At 45.6% G+C, this 19,458-nt stretch overlaps 1 protein-coding gene and 1 long non-coding RNA gene across 2 annotated transcripts; one reads left to right on the top strand and one right to left on the bottom strand.

The window, feature by feature from the left end:
• Positions 1–3,515: 3,515 nt before the first annotated feature.
• Positions 3,516–9,160, top strand: LOC147019494 (uncharacterized). Its single transcript, XR_015061437.1, has 3 exons — positions 3,516–3,855; positions 4,722–4,877; positions 8,689–9,160. It is a non-coding gene; the product is annotated as an uncharacterized LOC147019494 (long non-coding RNA).
• Positions 7,999–18,857, bottom strand: LOC147019493 (YY1-associated factor 2-like). Its single transcript, XM_085894036.1, has 4 exons — positions 18,702–18,857; positions 18,247–18,366; positions 16,995–17,123; positions 7,999–8,955 (listed from the first exon to the last, which is right to left on the bottom strand). The coding sequence occupies exons 1-4, from the start codon at positions 18,767–18,769 to the stop codon at positions 8,706–8,708; spliced, it is 567 nt and encodes a 188-aa protein (XP_085750162.1). The 5' UTR covers positions 18,770–18,857; the 3' UTR covers positions 7,999–8,705.
• Between the last annotated feature and the right edge of the window lie 601 nt (positions 18,858–19,458).

The raw sequence follows: 19,458 nt of genomic DNA, 5'->3' as shown, positions 1-19,458 counted from the left end.
TTCAGTTTTGAAATGACGAGATAAAAGACGTGAATAATGTTGATGCCAAATTTTATTTCACAACCAGGACATTATTCACTCTTGTTAGACAAATCCAACCTCCGCCACCCTCTGTTCCACCACCACTTTGTGGTTGGCGGTATAATTAGCTCAGAGCTTTGGCTCTGAGTGAAACCAAGAGTGCAACCCAATTGACCTGTTTGTTTTTTAAAAGTCCATGAAATATTATTTAAATTGATAGATCAACTGAAAAATTTCCCATCACTGGGAACGGATACTTTGCCGAGTGATGAAATAAATGTCAGGCAGAACTAAGTTCACTTCGTGGGAAAGCGAGTTTTAAATGATGATCTTTTATTTTGTTTTTAATCTTGAAATATACGAGCAACATTTTATTTCCCTGATATTAGCTGTTAGAACAGTGGTTACACTTACAGTCTCCCACAACTCCCATACTTACAAATACTCTCAAACAAACAAACAAACTAAAAAAAGATGTTTGTTTGTAATACTGTGTTGAGGCTTGTGGAGGAGCTAGAACATCAAACGGATCAGTTCGCAACAACACTCAATGAATGGCAGAAGGAGAGGGGGAAACACACAACAATGGAGTGGAGGAAGAAAATTGAGAGAGACTTCAAAGATAAGGGATGTGAGGAAGAATGAGGAACAGGGGAGGACACCTGGGAGGTACAGAGGGTGTAAGACCATAAAGGAGGCTAAAGAAGACAGAGAGACCACCAACCTGTTTACGGTGGAAAAATGATTTGCCCATACACTCGGCTTCATCACGGGAGATTCCAATGATCTTGAAGGCCTAACTCGTTTCAAAAGTGTCAAAATGAGCAAGGTGTGAGGCAGGGGAGCCAGCCCAGAGGGGAGAACAGTACTCCATCAAGCTGGGGATGAAGGCACTGGAGGTAGACAGGAGTTCAGGTGTGCCGAGGACTTCGTACGATGGAGGGTGACTGAACTTCCTCAAGAGGATTGTTAAGAAAGTAGGAAGGAGGGGTTGCCAGATGGTCCTGTCGGAGAGAGATTGTGAGAGTGTGAGATCTGTCAGGATTGAAAGACATATTCCAAATGTTTGACCAACTTGTGATTTTTTTTTTTTCAACATCTGAAAAGGGGAGGAAGAGGCTGCAGCCTGCCTGTCTGAAGGATGAGGGATGTCATAGCACAGGGTGGAGTCATCAACAAAATAAAGGAGATTTTCCAGAGTGTCTGAGAGATCATTGATGAAGGTTAGGAATAGGATGGGGCCGAGAACACTGCCTTGTGGCACTCCGGGAGAGGAGAGGATCCTGTTGAGAACCACACATCAACTATGAGAATGGACTTCAAGAAAATATTGGGACATTGTCATCCTGTGAATATTCATCGTTCTACGATAAATACACTGCGCGATATTCTGAAAAAAGGCCTTATCGCTCCCCAGGCAGGAAACTGTGAAATGTCGGGTGCAGGTAATTGAATATTAAAAGTAAGAAGTGTAGAGATGATGACACTTCATTGCCTCCTCTTGCATTTCTCTCCTGTTCTACAAACGAAAGCAGTTAGGAAGTCAGTAGATATTCCAATGTTTGTGTTTTTAAAAGTGTTAGGGTTGTTGGACGAGCAAACTTATTAATGGCCTTTGAAGAAAGAGCCCATGGGGAGTCATCAGAGTTCCTGTTCCACCAAACTGGGCCACAACCAAAAACTGAAAATTTGCTTGATTAATTGTAAACTATTTTGTAGATAGAATATTAAAGCAATGAAGCAGATACAAGCGGAACGGCACTCAGTAGAGTGCATACCTCTGCCAGGCTGAACAGTTTATGTTTTGTATCCACTGATAGGTCGGATCTGGATTCGGACCTGAACCAAAATCGAATCGGCTTGTTCTCATCGCCTAACCAAATCATTCACCTAGTTCTGTCGTAACTCGTCCACAACCTTTTGAGATAACATGCTACACATCGTTTTCGGCCCTTTCTCTCAATGACGAAGAATCACTTTAATACCTTGTCACACACCCAACCTGTCCACCAAGTTTCACCTGAATCCATCCATAACTTTGTGAGATATCCTTCTCACGGATGAACGGGGATGAAAACATAACCTTCGTCCACCTTCGGTGGTGGAGGTAACACGATCATGGAGAGCAATCTTATTCTGAAGTTCATATTGATCTTTCATCTTTGTAAAATCCTTCATCACCAAGTAAACATTCAGTTTAACGTCCACCCCAGAGGACAGCACCCTTTGTAATGAAACATCCTCCCTGAGAAGTCGCAACAGAACAGTTTGCATCCGGGTCGGGAATCAAACCCATAACTTGACATCTCAAAGTTTGGTGCACCGTTTCCAGGAGTTACCTCAATTCATGGACATTCTAACATTAACATAAAGGGTGAAACGTCTCAAAAAGGAAGCACAACTTGCACTTTCAAATAATAGAAATGAAATAACAGGATTAACTGAAGTCGAGCAACACGCAAAACGAATCGGCACGAAGGCTGCAAGGGTCCACTCGGTGGTACAAGGGTCACGAAAGTCAAACGACGTGTTCGCTGTGCAACACATGAATGGAAACACCAGTTCTCACTTGTTCTTGGCAAGCCATTCCTACAGGGTGATGCAATCATTTACTCGGAGAACTGACTATAGCCGCAGAAAGACTTTGCTTTTGTTCAACTCAAGGTGATAAAAAGCATTCAGCACCAGGAAAGAAATGAAATCAGCAGCACTCATTCCTCACATCTGCTAGCTCTTGGAATTGGAGAGAGTCTCTCTCTGTCTGTCTGTCTCTGTCTCTGTCTCTCTCCATAATGTCAAACAATTTAAAAAGATGAGTGATGTGGGTTTTGCTGGGAAGTGTTCTGGGACGTGTGCCAGGACGTTGTGGCCCTCGGGCCAGCTTGCTAAAGTTCCACCGAGATATTACCAACATTGAAAATGGGGTTTTGTGACTTCATTATTCATGTAACCCTGTGATTGATCGAGATTGTGCGAGTGAAAGTTGACAAAACCCCCGGTTAGGACAGATAGTAGCTCAGACAGGGGGAGGGCCTGGCGTTTTGGATCCATTCCCAGCAGCCGCAATGCAACAAAACTGAACTTACTGTGCCAAGTTACCGTATGTTCGCGTGTATGCGCCCAACTCCCAACCCGATGCAGACTTGTGGAACACACTGCCATTGCAGAGCGCTATGACTAATGCGACGACATAATATGACACTGTAAGCTATTATCTTCAGTTAGTTCAAGTGCATGTTGCATGTTAAGGTGTTTAAAATAAAGCAGTTAAACGTTAGCTAGAAGTATATAGAGAACATAAACACAGAACAATATTATATATCATGACAGCATTGGAACTTAAAAAAAAACTCTACAAACAGAATGTTGTAGTTTTTAGGTTACCTTGCCCCCCCCCCCAAATTTTTTTGGGGGAAGTTAACAACAAAAATACTTATGTTGTGCATTGCAACTGAAAAAGGGTGTCACTTTCAAATCCGCCATGACTATGTTTGGCAGTGCAGGGTGGATCCTGACCATTGCAACTGAGAAATACGGCCATGTTGAATCAGGCAGTGCGTTGCCTGCCTGATAGAGCTGTATTAGTATGCCAGAGACATCGGGCCCATCTTGATTGCAGAGGCTCGCTCATTCAGGGCAGGTTGCTAGGCCCTGCTGGCACGGTTTGCCGCTCCGTGTTGTTTGGAAACAAACGTTTTTTTTGACAAAAGTTGGCAAGCACTACCGGGGCTTGCCTCGCAGCTCCCAGGCAGTGCCTTGGCAGAATTTTGAGGCCGTGTGAAGGAATGGTGAGCTCGGGTGAAGTCGGAATACACTCGCATGGCGGTATTGAAGGTAAACTGCTGCAATTTGTGGCAATATTGGAGATACATTTTGACCTTCCTTCCTTTTCAAGTTAAATATGTTGCTGTGAAAGGTTTTGGCTTTTGCACAGAGTTTTATCAATGTCGTGGCAGTAACATTACATGCCGACCGTCAACTTGCTTACGTGCGTAGGCCGCAAGAAATTTTCTGAATCTTCTAAACACAAAAAAGCAACAAATTTTAAGAGCATATTGACCTGATGTTTATATTTTAACCGTACAGTGGAGGTTTGTGTGTAAAGCTCAATGAAAGATTGTGCAGCATGCCTTCAAACACATGCTCGGCCTTGGGATGTGGAGGTTGCTACAAAATGGCTGCCACCCACCATTTTTGTGCACAGTAAAGAATGATCGACAAAATTTTGGGGCGATGGAGGGGAGGAATAGTTATGGGGTTTAAACAATGTGCATTTGATCAGTGAACTCGTGCTTCGATCTTGCCCATTGACAGAATTATATTTCTCGATAATTTATTTGGGCGGCATTCCGTTATGAATCTGTCCAACATCCAATTGTCTTTCGTGAACTGCGCTGTGAAACTCAAACCCGGCCAGGCCAATTCTGTCAATGTATCAACACCAAATCAGTGCCAATATCATGAAAATGCCGATAATAAAAAATATATAAATCGCACAAATGTCACCAGTGATTTCTGAAAGCAACATACTTTAGTCGGTAAAGATATTTTTGTGCCATAAACAAAAAACTAATGACTGGCCGACATTACCTCTACCTCTGCCCTCCCTCTTTTATCGGTTTCACACCATCTTCCTCTGCTACCTCTCCTTGAAGGCTTATATGGCCCCATCTGCTCAAACCTCTCCCCTGTTCTTTCAGGTTACAACTTCTCCAGTCCTCTACTTCGTTTACCATTGCATTCATAAATCCAGTGCTTCTCTTCCCACCCTGCTTGGTTCGCTGATAGTCAAGTGCTCCTACGACCCTTAGATCCAGTTCACATGCAACGACCTGCATTTACAGCCTTACTTTGAGGTACAAGTGTGCTTTGTAGTGCTTGGACTTACACCATCTTACACCTCCCTTCCTTTCCTCTCGACAACCTCCCTTTCCTTGACCTCACAATCTCTCTTGTTTTTTTTTCTCTCCTCCCACTTTGCTTGCTTCCTCTCCTCTCCCTCCTGCCCTGCTCCTGTACCCAACACTCCCCCATCTCACCATGCTTTGATCTTCAACTCTATTTGGTACTCCAACATCTGTGGTCTCGCATCCAAACACTACTCCCTCTGCCTTCCTGTTCACTTCATCGTCATCTGACATGTGTGCCTTCGTGAAAGCTTCCTCTCAAGTGATGAATCAAACTCCATAATTTTTCTTCATGGATAGTCTCTCCACTACTGCCTTGACCAGCCTATCCAAAGTACTGGAGGAGGTGATGCTCTTTAAGTTTGCAATACTCCACTCCATAGAACTTGTACCTTATTTTTCCCCTCCTAATAATTATTGGAAGTGTCTCATGCTGAATCTTCCTTTCTTCAACAACCTGGTACAACCCCTCAACAACAACCACTTTGGATGTGTGCTGTGTCATCACAACAATGACATCACCCAAGCAACAACGACATCATATTTAATAAAGTCCTCTCTCCTGACATGGACCTCCTCCTATTTGCTCATCCTTTGTGACGATGTGAACTGCCACGAGGCTGATTGGCTGAGTATCAGTCTTGTGACCTTCAACCATGTCATTGCAGCAAAAACTTCATCGAGGCAGCTCGTCTCACCCCGTCAGTCAGATCTATCTATCTCGTTGTGCATCGATCTCCACACCGTCTGCCTTTCTCCCCAGTCTCTCTCTCTATCTCTCTTTTCATTTCATGCAACAACTTTTGTGCATAAATAGTCCATATATGTGGACATGATTTTAGAGAAAGATATTGTAGGTATTGACACATGCAAGCATGGAAACGGCCATAAAAGGATGATGATGATGATGATGATGATTTCAGGTCACGATAATGGATTGAATACACCTTGATTATGAATATGAACAGAAGGCATGACTGTGGGATGAGGTAGTAGGTTGTATAGTTAGGGGTGTAAACCCCATGAATGAAAAAAACTGTACAATCTACTGTCTTGACTCACAGCATCGTCATTGCATCAAAGGTCTCGAAGAGTGAAAATCTTGGAGAAAAACATAAATAATGAGCACATTGACCATTTTCAAGCACTTGGTGTCAAGAAAATTAAGGATGCAAGACAATAAATTGTTGTCATTATTTTATCACAAGAGCGGCAAATTAGAGAGCTTGTTGAACTAGCGTTACAGAAGAACACTGTGAGTTGTTAAGGTAAATCAAGAAAGAAAAATGACTGAAAAAAACAGATAGACAGAAACAATAACACGGTTCTGTCAATGCTGATGCCAAATATTCAGGAAGATATCTCTTCGGTGACATATTGGAGTAGGACAACTAAAATGAAGGAATGAATTGTTGAAAAATACTTTTGTGTGCTACTTGAAAATGTGTAAAATAACACAAGCCTTGCCAGGATAACTAGAACAGAACGTATTAGGCCTTGAGCACATATCTCCACCAGCCTGAACAGAGTTTACATTTTGTATCCGACTGATAGGTCGGATCTGAATTCAGATCTTAACCAAAATGGAATCTGCTTGTTCTCGTCACTTACCCAACTCATCCACAACTTTTTGATATGTCATGCTGTACATATTCCTGGTGTTGGCTTAATGGCTAGAGTGGTGGGCTTCGGATCCTCGAGTCCTGAGTTTAAATCCCACTCGGCTGTTGAATTAATACCAGGTGGGGTTAACTCGGCCTGTCATCCTTTCGAGGTCGGCAGAATGAGTGCCGGCATGCTGGTATCATGTGTCGGAGTGGCGACCCATCCAGGATTGTGCCCAATAGTGAAGGAGACTGCACTCTGCAAAGAGTATGGTCCCAATGGATGGATGGATGCTATACATCGTTTTCACCCCATCTCTCAGTGATGAAGAAGCACTTAACCGTCATCATATATGGATTCGGGATATCCTGCTTTCCGAGATATCCTGCTCACAGTCAAAGAAGAAAGACGTCGTGCATATTATGATACTTGTAAAATGCTGAACAAAAATTTTGACATGAAAAATAATTGGTGGTTGAATTCAATGACCAAATATGCAAATCCTCTTCAAATTTCAAGTCAATCGGATGAAAATTGACGATTTTAGAAATTTGGCCTATGTCGAATTTTTGGTTGACGTTGACCAGAAAATAAATGGTGGTCGAGTTCTGTGACCAAATGTGCAAATCCTGTTCAAGTTTCAAGTCAATCGGATTAAAATTGAGGATTTTAGAAATGTCACCGAAGTTATTGACCATTAGCCTATTTTGACCTTTTGGCCAAAGTTGACCTCAAAAATAATTGGTGGTTGAATTCAGTGACCTGATATGCAAACCTTGTTCAAATTTCAAGTCAATCAAATGAAATTTGACAAAGTTGCTGAACTTTGACCCATGTCAACCCTTTGAGCTTTAGCCCTCAAAATCAATCGGCTCCTTGCTTACGACCAACTCTACCATTTTGTGAAGTTCTGTGAAGATCGGTTTAAAATTGTGACTCGTAGGAGATTGACATCCAAACAGAGCTGACCAAGCAATATACCTTACTTGCGAATCTTCGATTTCGCAGGAGTGCAAACAGGAGTGCAACCAACGTGTGTCCACCTTCGGTGCCAGAAATAAAGAACAGCATTCCTCCCTATACATCACTGATATTTGTGCAATGGACCAAAAATTCCATTTCATTGTTGCGAAAAGACAATCCCCATACCAGTTCTTGCTACGAAAAGCAAACAATGCGGCCTGCTATGATTACTGTGCTTGGAAGGTGAGGTAGTAGGTTGTATTGTTCAAGGCCAAAGATGTCGACATTTGAGTTAACGGTACAACCTACTGCCTTCCCCACTACACAGTAGCAGCAAAAAGGACTTTTGAAACTACAGCGGACGAAGTGCCATTCCATTCCATCACCAACACGACGTACCGGAAAAGACACATAATGGCCTCGCACTCAAGAAACGAGCGTGCTGCTCGGGGAACTTCGGGCCCGTACAAACGCCACCGAAAAGTTCACCGTCCGCATCACCTATAGGACTTTTCTTTTATTTATTTGAAAATTACAAACAAGGCTGGGAGATGTCCAGAATGCACCTCTCGTTCACAAAAAAATAAAACACAAAACAAACAAACACAAAGAAAAGGCCGGAAGGATAGATAAAGCACCGTTCACATGAATGACCGCATCCGAAAAGACAGCAAAGGTAAGTGTTACCTTAAGTTTTCTGTTTAATCCCAAATGGCTCCGGTTCCTTATAAATAATTTAAATACAGGATTAAAATAAAATATTTAATTGTAAAAAGCTGGCAACAGCTACAAGAGAAACATTTCGTAGCTGCCTCTAACACATTACCGAACAAAAGCAAAAAAAAACAAAAAAAAAACAAAGGAAAAAGCATTTACATTGCAACTGCCGCTTCACTTGCATAATGACAGGACGATGAAGAGCTGATTAACACTCAAACTTCCAGTCGTTCATTCCCATAATAAGATGAACACTTGCACGTAATGGCATGTCCAAACAAGCCGCACAAACACACACACACAAAAACAAACAATTTGGTGACAACACCTTCAGAAACAAAATGATTGCCTTGGGACTTATTAATTGGACGAGCCGCTCGGCCATTGGAAAAGGGTCGTGATTTGTTGCAAAAAAGCAGAATATTGTAAAAAATAAGGACCGATATCTCTGAATGCTTGCTTCTTCGTATTGCAGGGTGAGTTTTCCGCGCACTAAGGTTCACTGCTGACCGCCGATTTGGGAGAGCCTTCAGGGGAGCGTGGAACCGACGAGCCCGTTTCCGAAGCCGAGCAGAAATGGTCCCGCCGCGTGGGGCTGCCGTGAGCGCCGGCTTCGGGGAACGAAGTCGATTCGGTCATTCCGGACATCTGCTCCGTGAAATCGGTGATGATGACCGTGACGTTGCCCACGGTCACGGCGAGGTGCTGTGGGCTGCTCCGGTCGACGTCCTTGAGCGTAGGCCTGCGGAGCAGGAAGCAAGGTCGGGCATCCAGAAAGAAGGAAAAGTTCTGGTGGTGAGGAAGATGGTTAGGAAGCCTGTCTCATCTCATTCATCCCAAATGTTCCCTCAAATGAATAGGCCAACTCTTCGGATCGTTTCATGTTGTTTTAGGAAAGTTCTGTATCTCATGCAGCATTGTATAATATATATATATATATATATATATATATATATATATATATATATATATATATATATATATATATATATATATATATATATATATATATATATATATATATATATATATATATCATGTACACGTTCATTTATTGATATTCACATTTTTAAATGTCACTTCAGTTTTGCACAACAAATAAAACTACACAACTCATGTTCACTTATGTAGACTGTCTGCATGATTCTGTCCTTTTACTGGAGGAGGGAACATGTGAATCCAAAAATTCATGAGAGACCATTTACAGGAAGGAAAGGGAGGAAGAGAAAAGCACAAAAGTGAGGGAAGAGAATGATGTTGATGAAGAAAAAGGGAGGGTATGTGAGCTGAGTACGGAGGGGGGGGGGGAGGTGAGTAAGGTATAGGGAGGAGAGGGGGGGGGTGGAAAGAAGGTTGGTAGATATAGGAATAAGAGAAAGGGAGAGAAACAATATAAGGGACATGTGGTCGGTTCGGTGAGATGTTGCTCTGGTTTCGTTGTGTACGTGGAGTCCTTCATATTACACACACGGAAACACATGTAACCCTGGTCATCCATTTAAATGGTTGTTCAAACAACTGAGGTCAACAACTTGAGGGTGTTCGTTTTGCGTTCACCAAACAATCGACGATGTAACTTGATAACGAGGTTGGCAGGATGCACACTCACCTTTGAGCCGTCCATCCTGGGTTCAAATCCCGACCCAGTTATAAACGAACATCCTGGTGTTTCACAGGCAGGGCGATGTGTGCGCCGTCCTCTAGATGGACGTTAACATGGAGTCTGCCAGCACCGGTTGTTGGTGGATGTCAAACATCTCCCAGTGTGTTTCCCAACGATGAGGTGAGCGAGTTACCAGCGGCGACCTGAACAAGTTCCAAATTCCTGCACCTCTAGTCGAGTATCCTGCGGAACAGGGGAGACCATGTGTGGGGTTCTTTGTCCCCTCGAAATATTTCTCGACTTGTCCTGAATGGCCCCTGAAAAGATTGTGGGCATCTAATTAATTAACCTTCGACATCCATCACACTCTATTCTAAAGGGTTCCTGTTGTTTCAGAGTAATAGAAAAGGTATCCTGAGAACATTAATCGTTGGAACTCTACGTGAAGCACCCCCCCAAGTCCTACTGGACCTGGTGGACTTGCTGGACTTGATGGACTTGCTGGACTTGATGGACCTGCTGGATCTGGTGGACCTGCTGGACTTTCTGGACTTGATGGACCTGCTGGATCTGCTGGACCTGGTGTTCTTGGTGTTTAAACGGACACAACGTTTCACAACTTGGTATTCTTGTTCCAAGTAAATAGATTATTAGCTTTCAAAATGGAACTATTTTTATAATTCTACGACAGCAGGAACCTTTTAGAATAGAGAGTGACAGACACTCCACCACAAACCACACCACAAACCACACACACACACACACACACACACACACACAACTCCTTTTAGTAATATATTTATTATTACTTGTAGTATTATTATTATTATTATTATTATTATTATTGTTTTTTGTGATAAAGCGAACACTTTCAAACACACAAATATCTTAAACTCAATGATGTTTTGAAAAACAAATAATAATTATCTCCAGGTGATCTATTCCTGTGTACCTTCATGTTACAACATCCCCCCCTCCCCCCACCACCACCACCCACCCGCACACCTTCCCTTTCACTCAAAAAATTGGATCAAGTCTCCAAAAGAGTCCATTGTCTTCACCCAAACAACACACAATGGGCTTTGCATGAATACACCTGGAAAAGAACACATACGTGCATACACCTGCTGATGCTGCTGCTCGAACACAGTGCATACATACACCTGGAACAGAGCACATGCATATACCTGAAACAGAACACACACATACACCTGGAAGAGATCACACACATACACCTGAAACAGAACACACACATACACCTAAAACAGAACACACACATACACCTGAAACAGAACACACACATACACCTGGAAGAGATCACACACATACACCTGAAACAGAACACACACATACACCTAAAACAGAACACACACATACACCTAAAACAGAACACACACATACACCTGAAACAGAACACACACATACACCTGAAACAGAACACACAGATACACCTAAAACAGAACACACACATACACCTAAAACAGAACACACACATACACCTGGAAGAGATCACACACATACACCTGAAACAGAACACACACATACACCTGAAACAGAACACACACATACACCTGGAAGAGATCACACACATACACCTGAATCAGAACACACACATACACCTAAAACAGAAAACACACATACATCTAAAACAGAACACACACATACAACTAAAACAGAACACACACATACACCTGAAACAGAACACACACATACACCTAAAACAGAACACACACATACACCTGAAACAGAACACACACATACACCTAAAACAGAACACACACATACACCTGAAACAGAACACACACATACACCTGAAACAGAACACACATACACCTGAAACAGAACACATACATACACCTGAAACAGAACACACACATACACCTGGAAGAGATCACACACATACACCTGGAACATAGCACATGCATACACCTAAAACAGAACACACACATACACCTAAAACAGAACACACACATACACCTAAAACAGAACACACACATACACCTGGAAGAGATCACACACATACACCTGAAACAGAACACATACATACACCTGAAACAGAACACACACATACACCTAAAACAGAACACACACATACACCTAAAACAGAACACACACATACACCTGAAACAGAACACACACATACACCTGGAACAGAACACACACATACACCTGAAACAGAACACACACATACACCTGGAAGAGATCACACACATACACCTGAAACAGAACACACACATACACCTGGAACAGAACACACACATACACCTGAAACAGAACACACACATACACCTGGAACAGAACACACACATACACCTGAAACAGAACACACACATACACCTAAAACAGAACACACACATACACCTGAAACAGAACACATACATACACCTGAAACAGAACACACACATACACCTGGAACAGAACACACGCATACACCTGAAACAGAACACACACATACACCTAAAACAGAACACACACATACACCTGCAACAGAACAGACACATACACCTGAAACAGAACACACACATACACCTGAAACAGAACACATAAATACACCTGAAACAGACCACATACATACACCTGAAACAGAACACACACATACACCTGAAACAGAACACACACATACACCTGGAAGAGATCACACACATACACCTGAAACAGAACACACACATACACCTAAAACAGAACTCACTCTTACACCTGAAACAGAACACACACATACACCTAAAACAGATCACACACATACACCTAAAACAGAACACACACATACACCTAAAACAGAACACACACATACACCTAAAACAGAACACACACATACACCTAAAACAGAACACACACATACACCTAAAACAGATCACATACATACACCTAAAACAGAACACACACATACACCTAAAACAGATCACACACATACACCTGGAAGAGATCACACACATACACCTGAAACAGAACACACACATACACCTAAAACAGAACACACACATACACCTAAAACAGAACACACACATACACCTGAAACAGAACACACACATACACCTAAAACAGAACACACACATACACCTGAAACAGAACACACACATACACCTAAAACAGAACACACACATACACCTAAAACAGAACACACACATACACCTAAAACAGAACACACACATACACCTAAAACAGAACACACACATACACCTGGAAGAGATCACACACATACACCTGAAACAGAACACACACATACACCTAAAACAGAACACACACATACACCTAAAACAGAACACACACATACACCTGGAAGAGATCACACACATACACCTGGAAGAGAACACACACATGCACCTGAAACAGAACACGCACATACACCTAAAACAGAACGCACACATACACCTAAAACAGAACACACACATACGCCTGGAAGAGATCACACACATACACCTGAAACAGAACACACACATACACCTAAAACAGAACACACACATACACCTAAAACAGATCACATACATACACCTAAAACAGAACACACACATACACATAAAACAGAACACACACATACACCTGGAAGAGATCACACACATACACCTGAAACAGAACACACACATACACCTAAAACAGAACACACACATACACCTAAAACAGAACACACACATACACCTAAAACAGAACACACACATACACCTGGAACAGAACACACACATACACCTGCTGATGCTGCTGCTCGAACACAGCGCATACATACACCTGAAACAGAACACACACATACACCTGAAACAGAACACACACATACTCCTGGAAGAGATCACACACATACACCTGAAACAGAACACACACATACACCTAAAACAGAACACACACATACACCTGAAACAGAACACACACATACACCTGAAACAGAACACACACATACACCTAAAACAGAACACACACATACACCTGAAACAGAACACACACATACACCTGAAACAGAACACACACATACACCTGAAACAGAACACACACATACACCTAAAACAGAACACACACATACACCTGAAACAGAACACATGCACACACACCTGGAATAGAAAACGTGCATACACCTCAAACAGACCACATGTATACACCTGGAACAGAACACACACATACATGTGGAACAGAACACACACATACATCTGGAACAGAATACATGCACACACCTGCTGATGCTGATGCTGGAACACAGCACAGGCATACACCTGGAATGCAGCACATGCATACACCTGAGACAGAACATGTGCACATACCTGTAACTGAACACGTGCATACACCTGGAACAGAGCACACGCATACACCTGGAATATAGCACATGCATATACCTGAAACGAAGCACATACATACACCTGGAACAGAGCACGTGCATAGACCTGTAACCGAACATGTGCATACACCTGGGACGGAGCACGTGCACACATCTGGAATGTAGACACGCATACAGCTGGAATGTAGCACATACATGCACCTGGAACTGATTAAGTGCACACACCTGGAACATAGCACATGCATATACCTGAAACAAAGCACATACATACACCTGGAACAGACACGTGCATACACCTGGAACGTAGCACATACATGCACCTGGAATGTAGACACACATACACCTGGAACGTAGCACATACATGCACCTGGAACGTAGCACATACATGCACCTGGAACGTAGCACATACATGCACCTGGAACTGATTAAGTGCATACACCTGGAATAAAAGATGTGCGTACATCTGAAACGAAGCACACACATACACCTGGAACTGAACACATGCATACACCTGAAATGCAGCACACGCATACACCTGCATACACCTGGAACATAGCATGTTCAGGCTGGACTGAAACTTAGGCCCTGACCTTCCACACTAGTGCGACAACCACCGAGCTACACCAAACCAGGTACACACTCAGACTACTCACTCATAATATTCATAACTCATCTCAACAACGATCATGGGTTTGAAAGATAAACTTACCTGCCTACCGACAAAGCGGAAAAGTGATCGCATTGATGAGGGATCTTTGTGACAAATGCGGGGAATGAATGATACCTCGTCGAACCAGTGACAGGGAGGACGTGTTTGGAAGGACTACTTAGCACTACATGATGCACAATGCCCACATCGTTTAACTTCTGCGAACAACGTTCACATATACTGGTTAACAAATGGATGATGTGTTGAAGCAACTGCAAGGGTGGTGAACACGAGGGGAATGTGCGTGACAAGCGATTGAAGCACGAAACATTCTTTAAGGGAATGATAGTACGGGTTGTGAAACAAGACTCTGATTAACTGGCACTGACAAAGGACATTACAAACCTGGTAGGCATGTACCTGGTGGGCATGTACCTGGTGGGCATGTACCTGGTAGGCATGTACCTGGTGGGAATGTACCTGGTGAGTCTAAATCGAGACAAGTTGTTCGGAACCTTCCCACCTTGTACAGGTGTGTAAATTGGGCCAGGAGGAAGGACAGCATGTACCTGGTGGGAATGTACCTGGTGAGTCTAAATCGAGACAAGTTGTTCGGAACCTCCCCACCTTGTTCAGGTGTGTAAATTGGGCCAGGAGGAAGGACAGCATGTACCTGGTGGGTCTAAATCGAGACAAGTTGTTTGGAACCTCCCCACCTTGTACAGGTGTGTAAATTGGGCCAGGAGGAAGAACAGCAAGTACCTGGTGGGTCTCAATCGAGACAAGTTGTTCGGAACCTCCCCACCTTGTACAGGTGTGTAAATTGGGCCAGGACGAAGAACAGCAAGTACCAGGTGGGTCTAAATCGAGACAAGTTGTTCGGAACCTCCCCACCTTGTACAGGTGTGTAAATTGGGCCAGGAGGAAGGACAGCATGTACCTGGTGGGTCTAAATCGAGACAAGTTGTTCGGAACCTCCCCACCTTGTGCAGGTGTGTAAATTGGGCCAGGAGGAAGAACAGAATGTCCCTGGTGGGTCTAAATCGAAACGTTGTTCGGAACCTCCCCACCTTGTACAGGTGTGTAAATTGGGCCAGGAGGAAGAACAGCATGTACCTGGTGGGAATGTACCTGGTGAGTCTAAATCGAGACAAGTTGTTCGGAACCTCCCCACCTTGTTCAGGTGTGTAAATTGGGCCAGGAGGAAGGACAGCAAGTACCTGGTGAGTCTAAATCGAGACAAGTTGTTCGGAACCTCCCCACCTTGTACAGGTGTGTAAATTGGGCCAGAAGGACAGCATGTACCTGGTGGGTCTCAATCGAGACAAGTTGTTCGGAACCTCCCCACCTTGTACAGGTGTGTAAATTGGGCCAGGAGGAAGGACAGCATGTACCTTGTGGGTCTAAATCGAGACAAGTTGTTCGGAACCTCCCCACCTTGTACAGGTGTGTAAATTGGGCCAGGAGGAAGGACAGCATGTACCTGGTGGGTCTCAATCGAGACAAGTTGTTCGGAACCTCCCCACCTTGTACAGGTGTGTAAATTGGGCCAGGAGGAAGGACAGCATGTACCTGGTGGGTCTAAATCGAGACAAGTTGTTCGGAACCTCCCCACCTTGTACAGGTGTGTAAATTGGGCCAGGAGGAAGAACAGCATGTACCTGGTGGGTCTAAATCGAGACAAGTTGTTCGGAACCTCCCCACCTTGTACAGGTGTGTAAATTGGGCCAGGAGGAAGGACAGCATGTACCTTGTGGGTCTGAATCGAGACAAGTTGTTCGGAACCTCCCCACCTTGTTCAGGTGTGTAAATTGGGCCAGGAGGAAGGACAGCGTGTACCTGGTGGGTCTCAATCGAGACAAGTTGTTCGGAACCTCCCCACCTTGTACAGGTGTGTAAATTGGGCCAGGAGGAAGGACAGCATGTACCTGGTGGGTCTAAATCGAGACAAGTTGTTCGGAACCTCCCCACCTTGTACAGGTGTGTAAATTGGGCCAGGAGGAAGAACAGCAAGTACCTGGTGGGTCTAAATCGAGACAAGTTGTTCGGAACCTCCCCACCTTGTGCAGGTGTGTAAATTGGGCCAGGAGGAAGGAGTTCCTTTTGACAGTGTTTTGAAAATCCGAGAGAACTCCTTGAAGCAGTCCATTGACTGGCCTGGCTGAGCTCTCTACGAAATGATATACTACTGGGGGGTGGGGGTGATGGTTGAAGGGGGATAATTGTGGTTGTAGTTACATTATCAGCACTGAGCACATGGCGAACGACACGCACCTCTGTTTCTTGATCCTCTTGCTCGATGAGGCGTTGACAGGTTCCAATTTCTCCTTTTTCTCTTTCTTCGGTTGTGGTGGAGGAGGTGAGAATTGCTGTGCAGCGAGCTGCGAGTTCAGCTTGGGTTTCCTGGGTGGGTGAAGAGTGGGGAACACGATTATAAGAGGGGTGTGGTGGGGGTGTGGTGGGGGTGTGGTGGGGGGTGTGGTGGGGGTTAAAGGGGCCTCGGGTGGTGATGCAGCAAAGGAAGGAAGAGCGATAAGGAAAGTTTCTTCACTGAGCTCCGGGGCACGGAGTTTTAAATGGTTGATGTGTGGCCTTCGGTTGGGGTTGTGTGAGGCTGCTGTGAGGTGCTAGGGGTGTGTGGGGCTGCTGTGAGGTGCTGGGGGTGTGTGGGGCTGCTGTGAGGTGCTGGGGGTGTGTGCGGCTGCTGTGAGGTGCTAGGGGTGTGTGGGGCTGCTGTGAGGTGCTAGGGGTGTGTGGGGCTGCTGTGAGGTGCTGGGGTGTGTGAGGCTGGGGTGAGGGGCGGGGGGTGTGTGGGGCTGCTGTGAGGTGCTGGGGGTGTGTGTGGCTGCTGTGAGGTTCTGGGGTTGTGTGAGGTGCTGGGGGTGTGTGAGGTGCTGGGGGTGTGTGGGGCTGCTGTGAGGTTCTGGGGTTGTGGGGGCTGCTGTGAGGTGCTGGGGTGTGTGAGGCTGCTGTGAGGTGCTGGGGGTGTGTGGGGCTGCTGTGAGGTGCTGGGGGTGTGTGGGGCTGCTGTGAGGTGCTGGGGGTGTGTGGGGCTGCTGTGAGGTGCTGGGGGTGTGTGGGGCTGCTGTGAGGTGCTGGGGGTGTGTGGGGCTGCTGTGGGGTGGTGGGGGTGTGTGGGGCTGCTGTGAGGTGCTGGGGTTGTGTGAGGCTGCTGTGAGGTGCTGGAGGTGTGTGGGGCTGCTGTGAGGTGCTGGGGGTGTGTGGGGCTGCTGTGAGGTGCTGGGGGTGTGTGGGGCTGCTGTTAGGTGCTGGGGTTGTGTGAAGCTGCTGTGAGGTGCTGGGGGGTTGTGGGGCTGCTGTGAGGTGCTGGGGGTGTGTGAGGCTGCTGTGAGGTGCTGGGGGTGTGTGGGGCTGCTGTGAGGTGCTGGGGGTGTGTGGGGCTGCTGTGAGGTGCTGGGGGTGTGTGGGGCTGCTGTGAGGTGCTGGGGGTGTGTGGGGCTGCTGTGAGGTGCTGGGGGTGTGTGGGGCTGCTGTGAGGTGCTGGGGGTGTGTGGGGGGGGCTCACCGAGTGGACGTCCCTTTTCGTACATCGCACATGCTGCACTTAAAGGCCTCGGCCGTGTTACGGTATGTGCACACGCTGCAGTCCCAGCTGCCCTCCTCCGCCTTGGCCGTCCTCTTGGGCCTGTACATGACGACGAAGGCACGAGAGGGCTCGTACGTGGACGCTTCACGAACTACCAACTTTACAACCTTCGCCCCCACCCCCGATCTCACACACACACATCGTCACTCTCTCCTCAAGCCCACACCTCCACACCTCACGTTTCCCTCATCAACCTCGCCGTCCGTCACACTCGGTTATCTACCGAAAACCGCCAACGCCACTCGTGTCCAGCGGCCACCACGACGTGCGATGGCGACGGGGAGGGTTATTGGGGAGGGAGACCGAAGGGGGAGGAGGTTCCCAGCACGATGGCTTCGAGTGAGCTCGTCAGGGCCAAGATCGATGTGTTTTACCTGCTCGGGCTCCGTCTGTCCCCCATGCTGAGCCCACCACGGCCGGTGTTCGTGCACGCGCCGTACATGGACACGCACGGATCGCGCGCCGCACACAAAGGCTTCCCCGGTGCCAAAAAAACCCCCCGACTACGTAACGAGGAGCCGCACCAATCCGCACCCACCGGCGGTACTTGGTGTAAATCGGCGCCAACACTCCACCTCGGGGTTCCCACGACCGAGTCGCTCTCTGAACGATCATCGGAATCGGTTAAAAACAAACAAACAAACAAAAAAAACCTTCAAACAAACACGTACACCACGTCCGCGGGACGTACCCGTCTACAAAATACGCGTTTCGTACGGACGAGTCCAGGAACACACACAAACACCGCCAGCACGCGCTCACACGGACATCGACCAGGGAGCGTCGTGCACACCACGAATCGGTGTGATCCACACGTCGAAACGACTTAAACAGCACATGCTTCAAACTACTACTACAAACTACCACTACAACTATCACCATCATTACCACCACCCCTACTATCATGCTACTACAACTACTACTACTACTACTACTACAACTACCACCATCACCATTACTCCGACCACCACTACAACCATCACCATTATTCCGACCGCCACTACAACTATCACCACCATCAATACTATCACTACTACTGTCACCACTCGTAGTATCATAACTGCTACTTTAACCGCCTCAGTTTTTCCCCCTTGTGGGGTCGTTTTTCCCCACGGACTCCACGTCGCACTT

The sequence above is a fragment of the Eptatretus burgeri genome, chromosome 9, assembly GCF_056783735.1.
Source record: "Eptatretus burgeri isolate ZD-2024b chromosome 9, Ebu_testis_v1, whole genome shotgun sequence".
Taxonomy (NCBI): domain Eukaryota; kingdom Metazoa; phylum Chordata; class Myxini; order Myxiniformes; family Myxinidae; genus Eptatretus; species Eptatretus burgeri.
This window is presented reverse-complemented; position numbering and strand designations above follow the sequence as displayed.

Coding starts and splice junctions, on each gene's coding strand:
- LOC147019493 (XM_085894036.1), bottom strand. CDS start 18,769: ATGTACGGCGCGTGCACGAACACCGGCCGTGGTGGGCTCAGCATGGGG. Junction 18,367..18,701: donor GACAGACGGAGCCCGAGCAG/GTAAAACACATC, acceptor CGTCATGTACAG/GCCCAAGAGGACGGCCAAGG. Junction 17,124..18,246: donor CGAAAAGGGACGTCCACTCG/GTGAGCCCCCCC, acceptor TCACCCACCCAG/GAAACCCAAGCTGAACTCGC.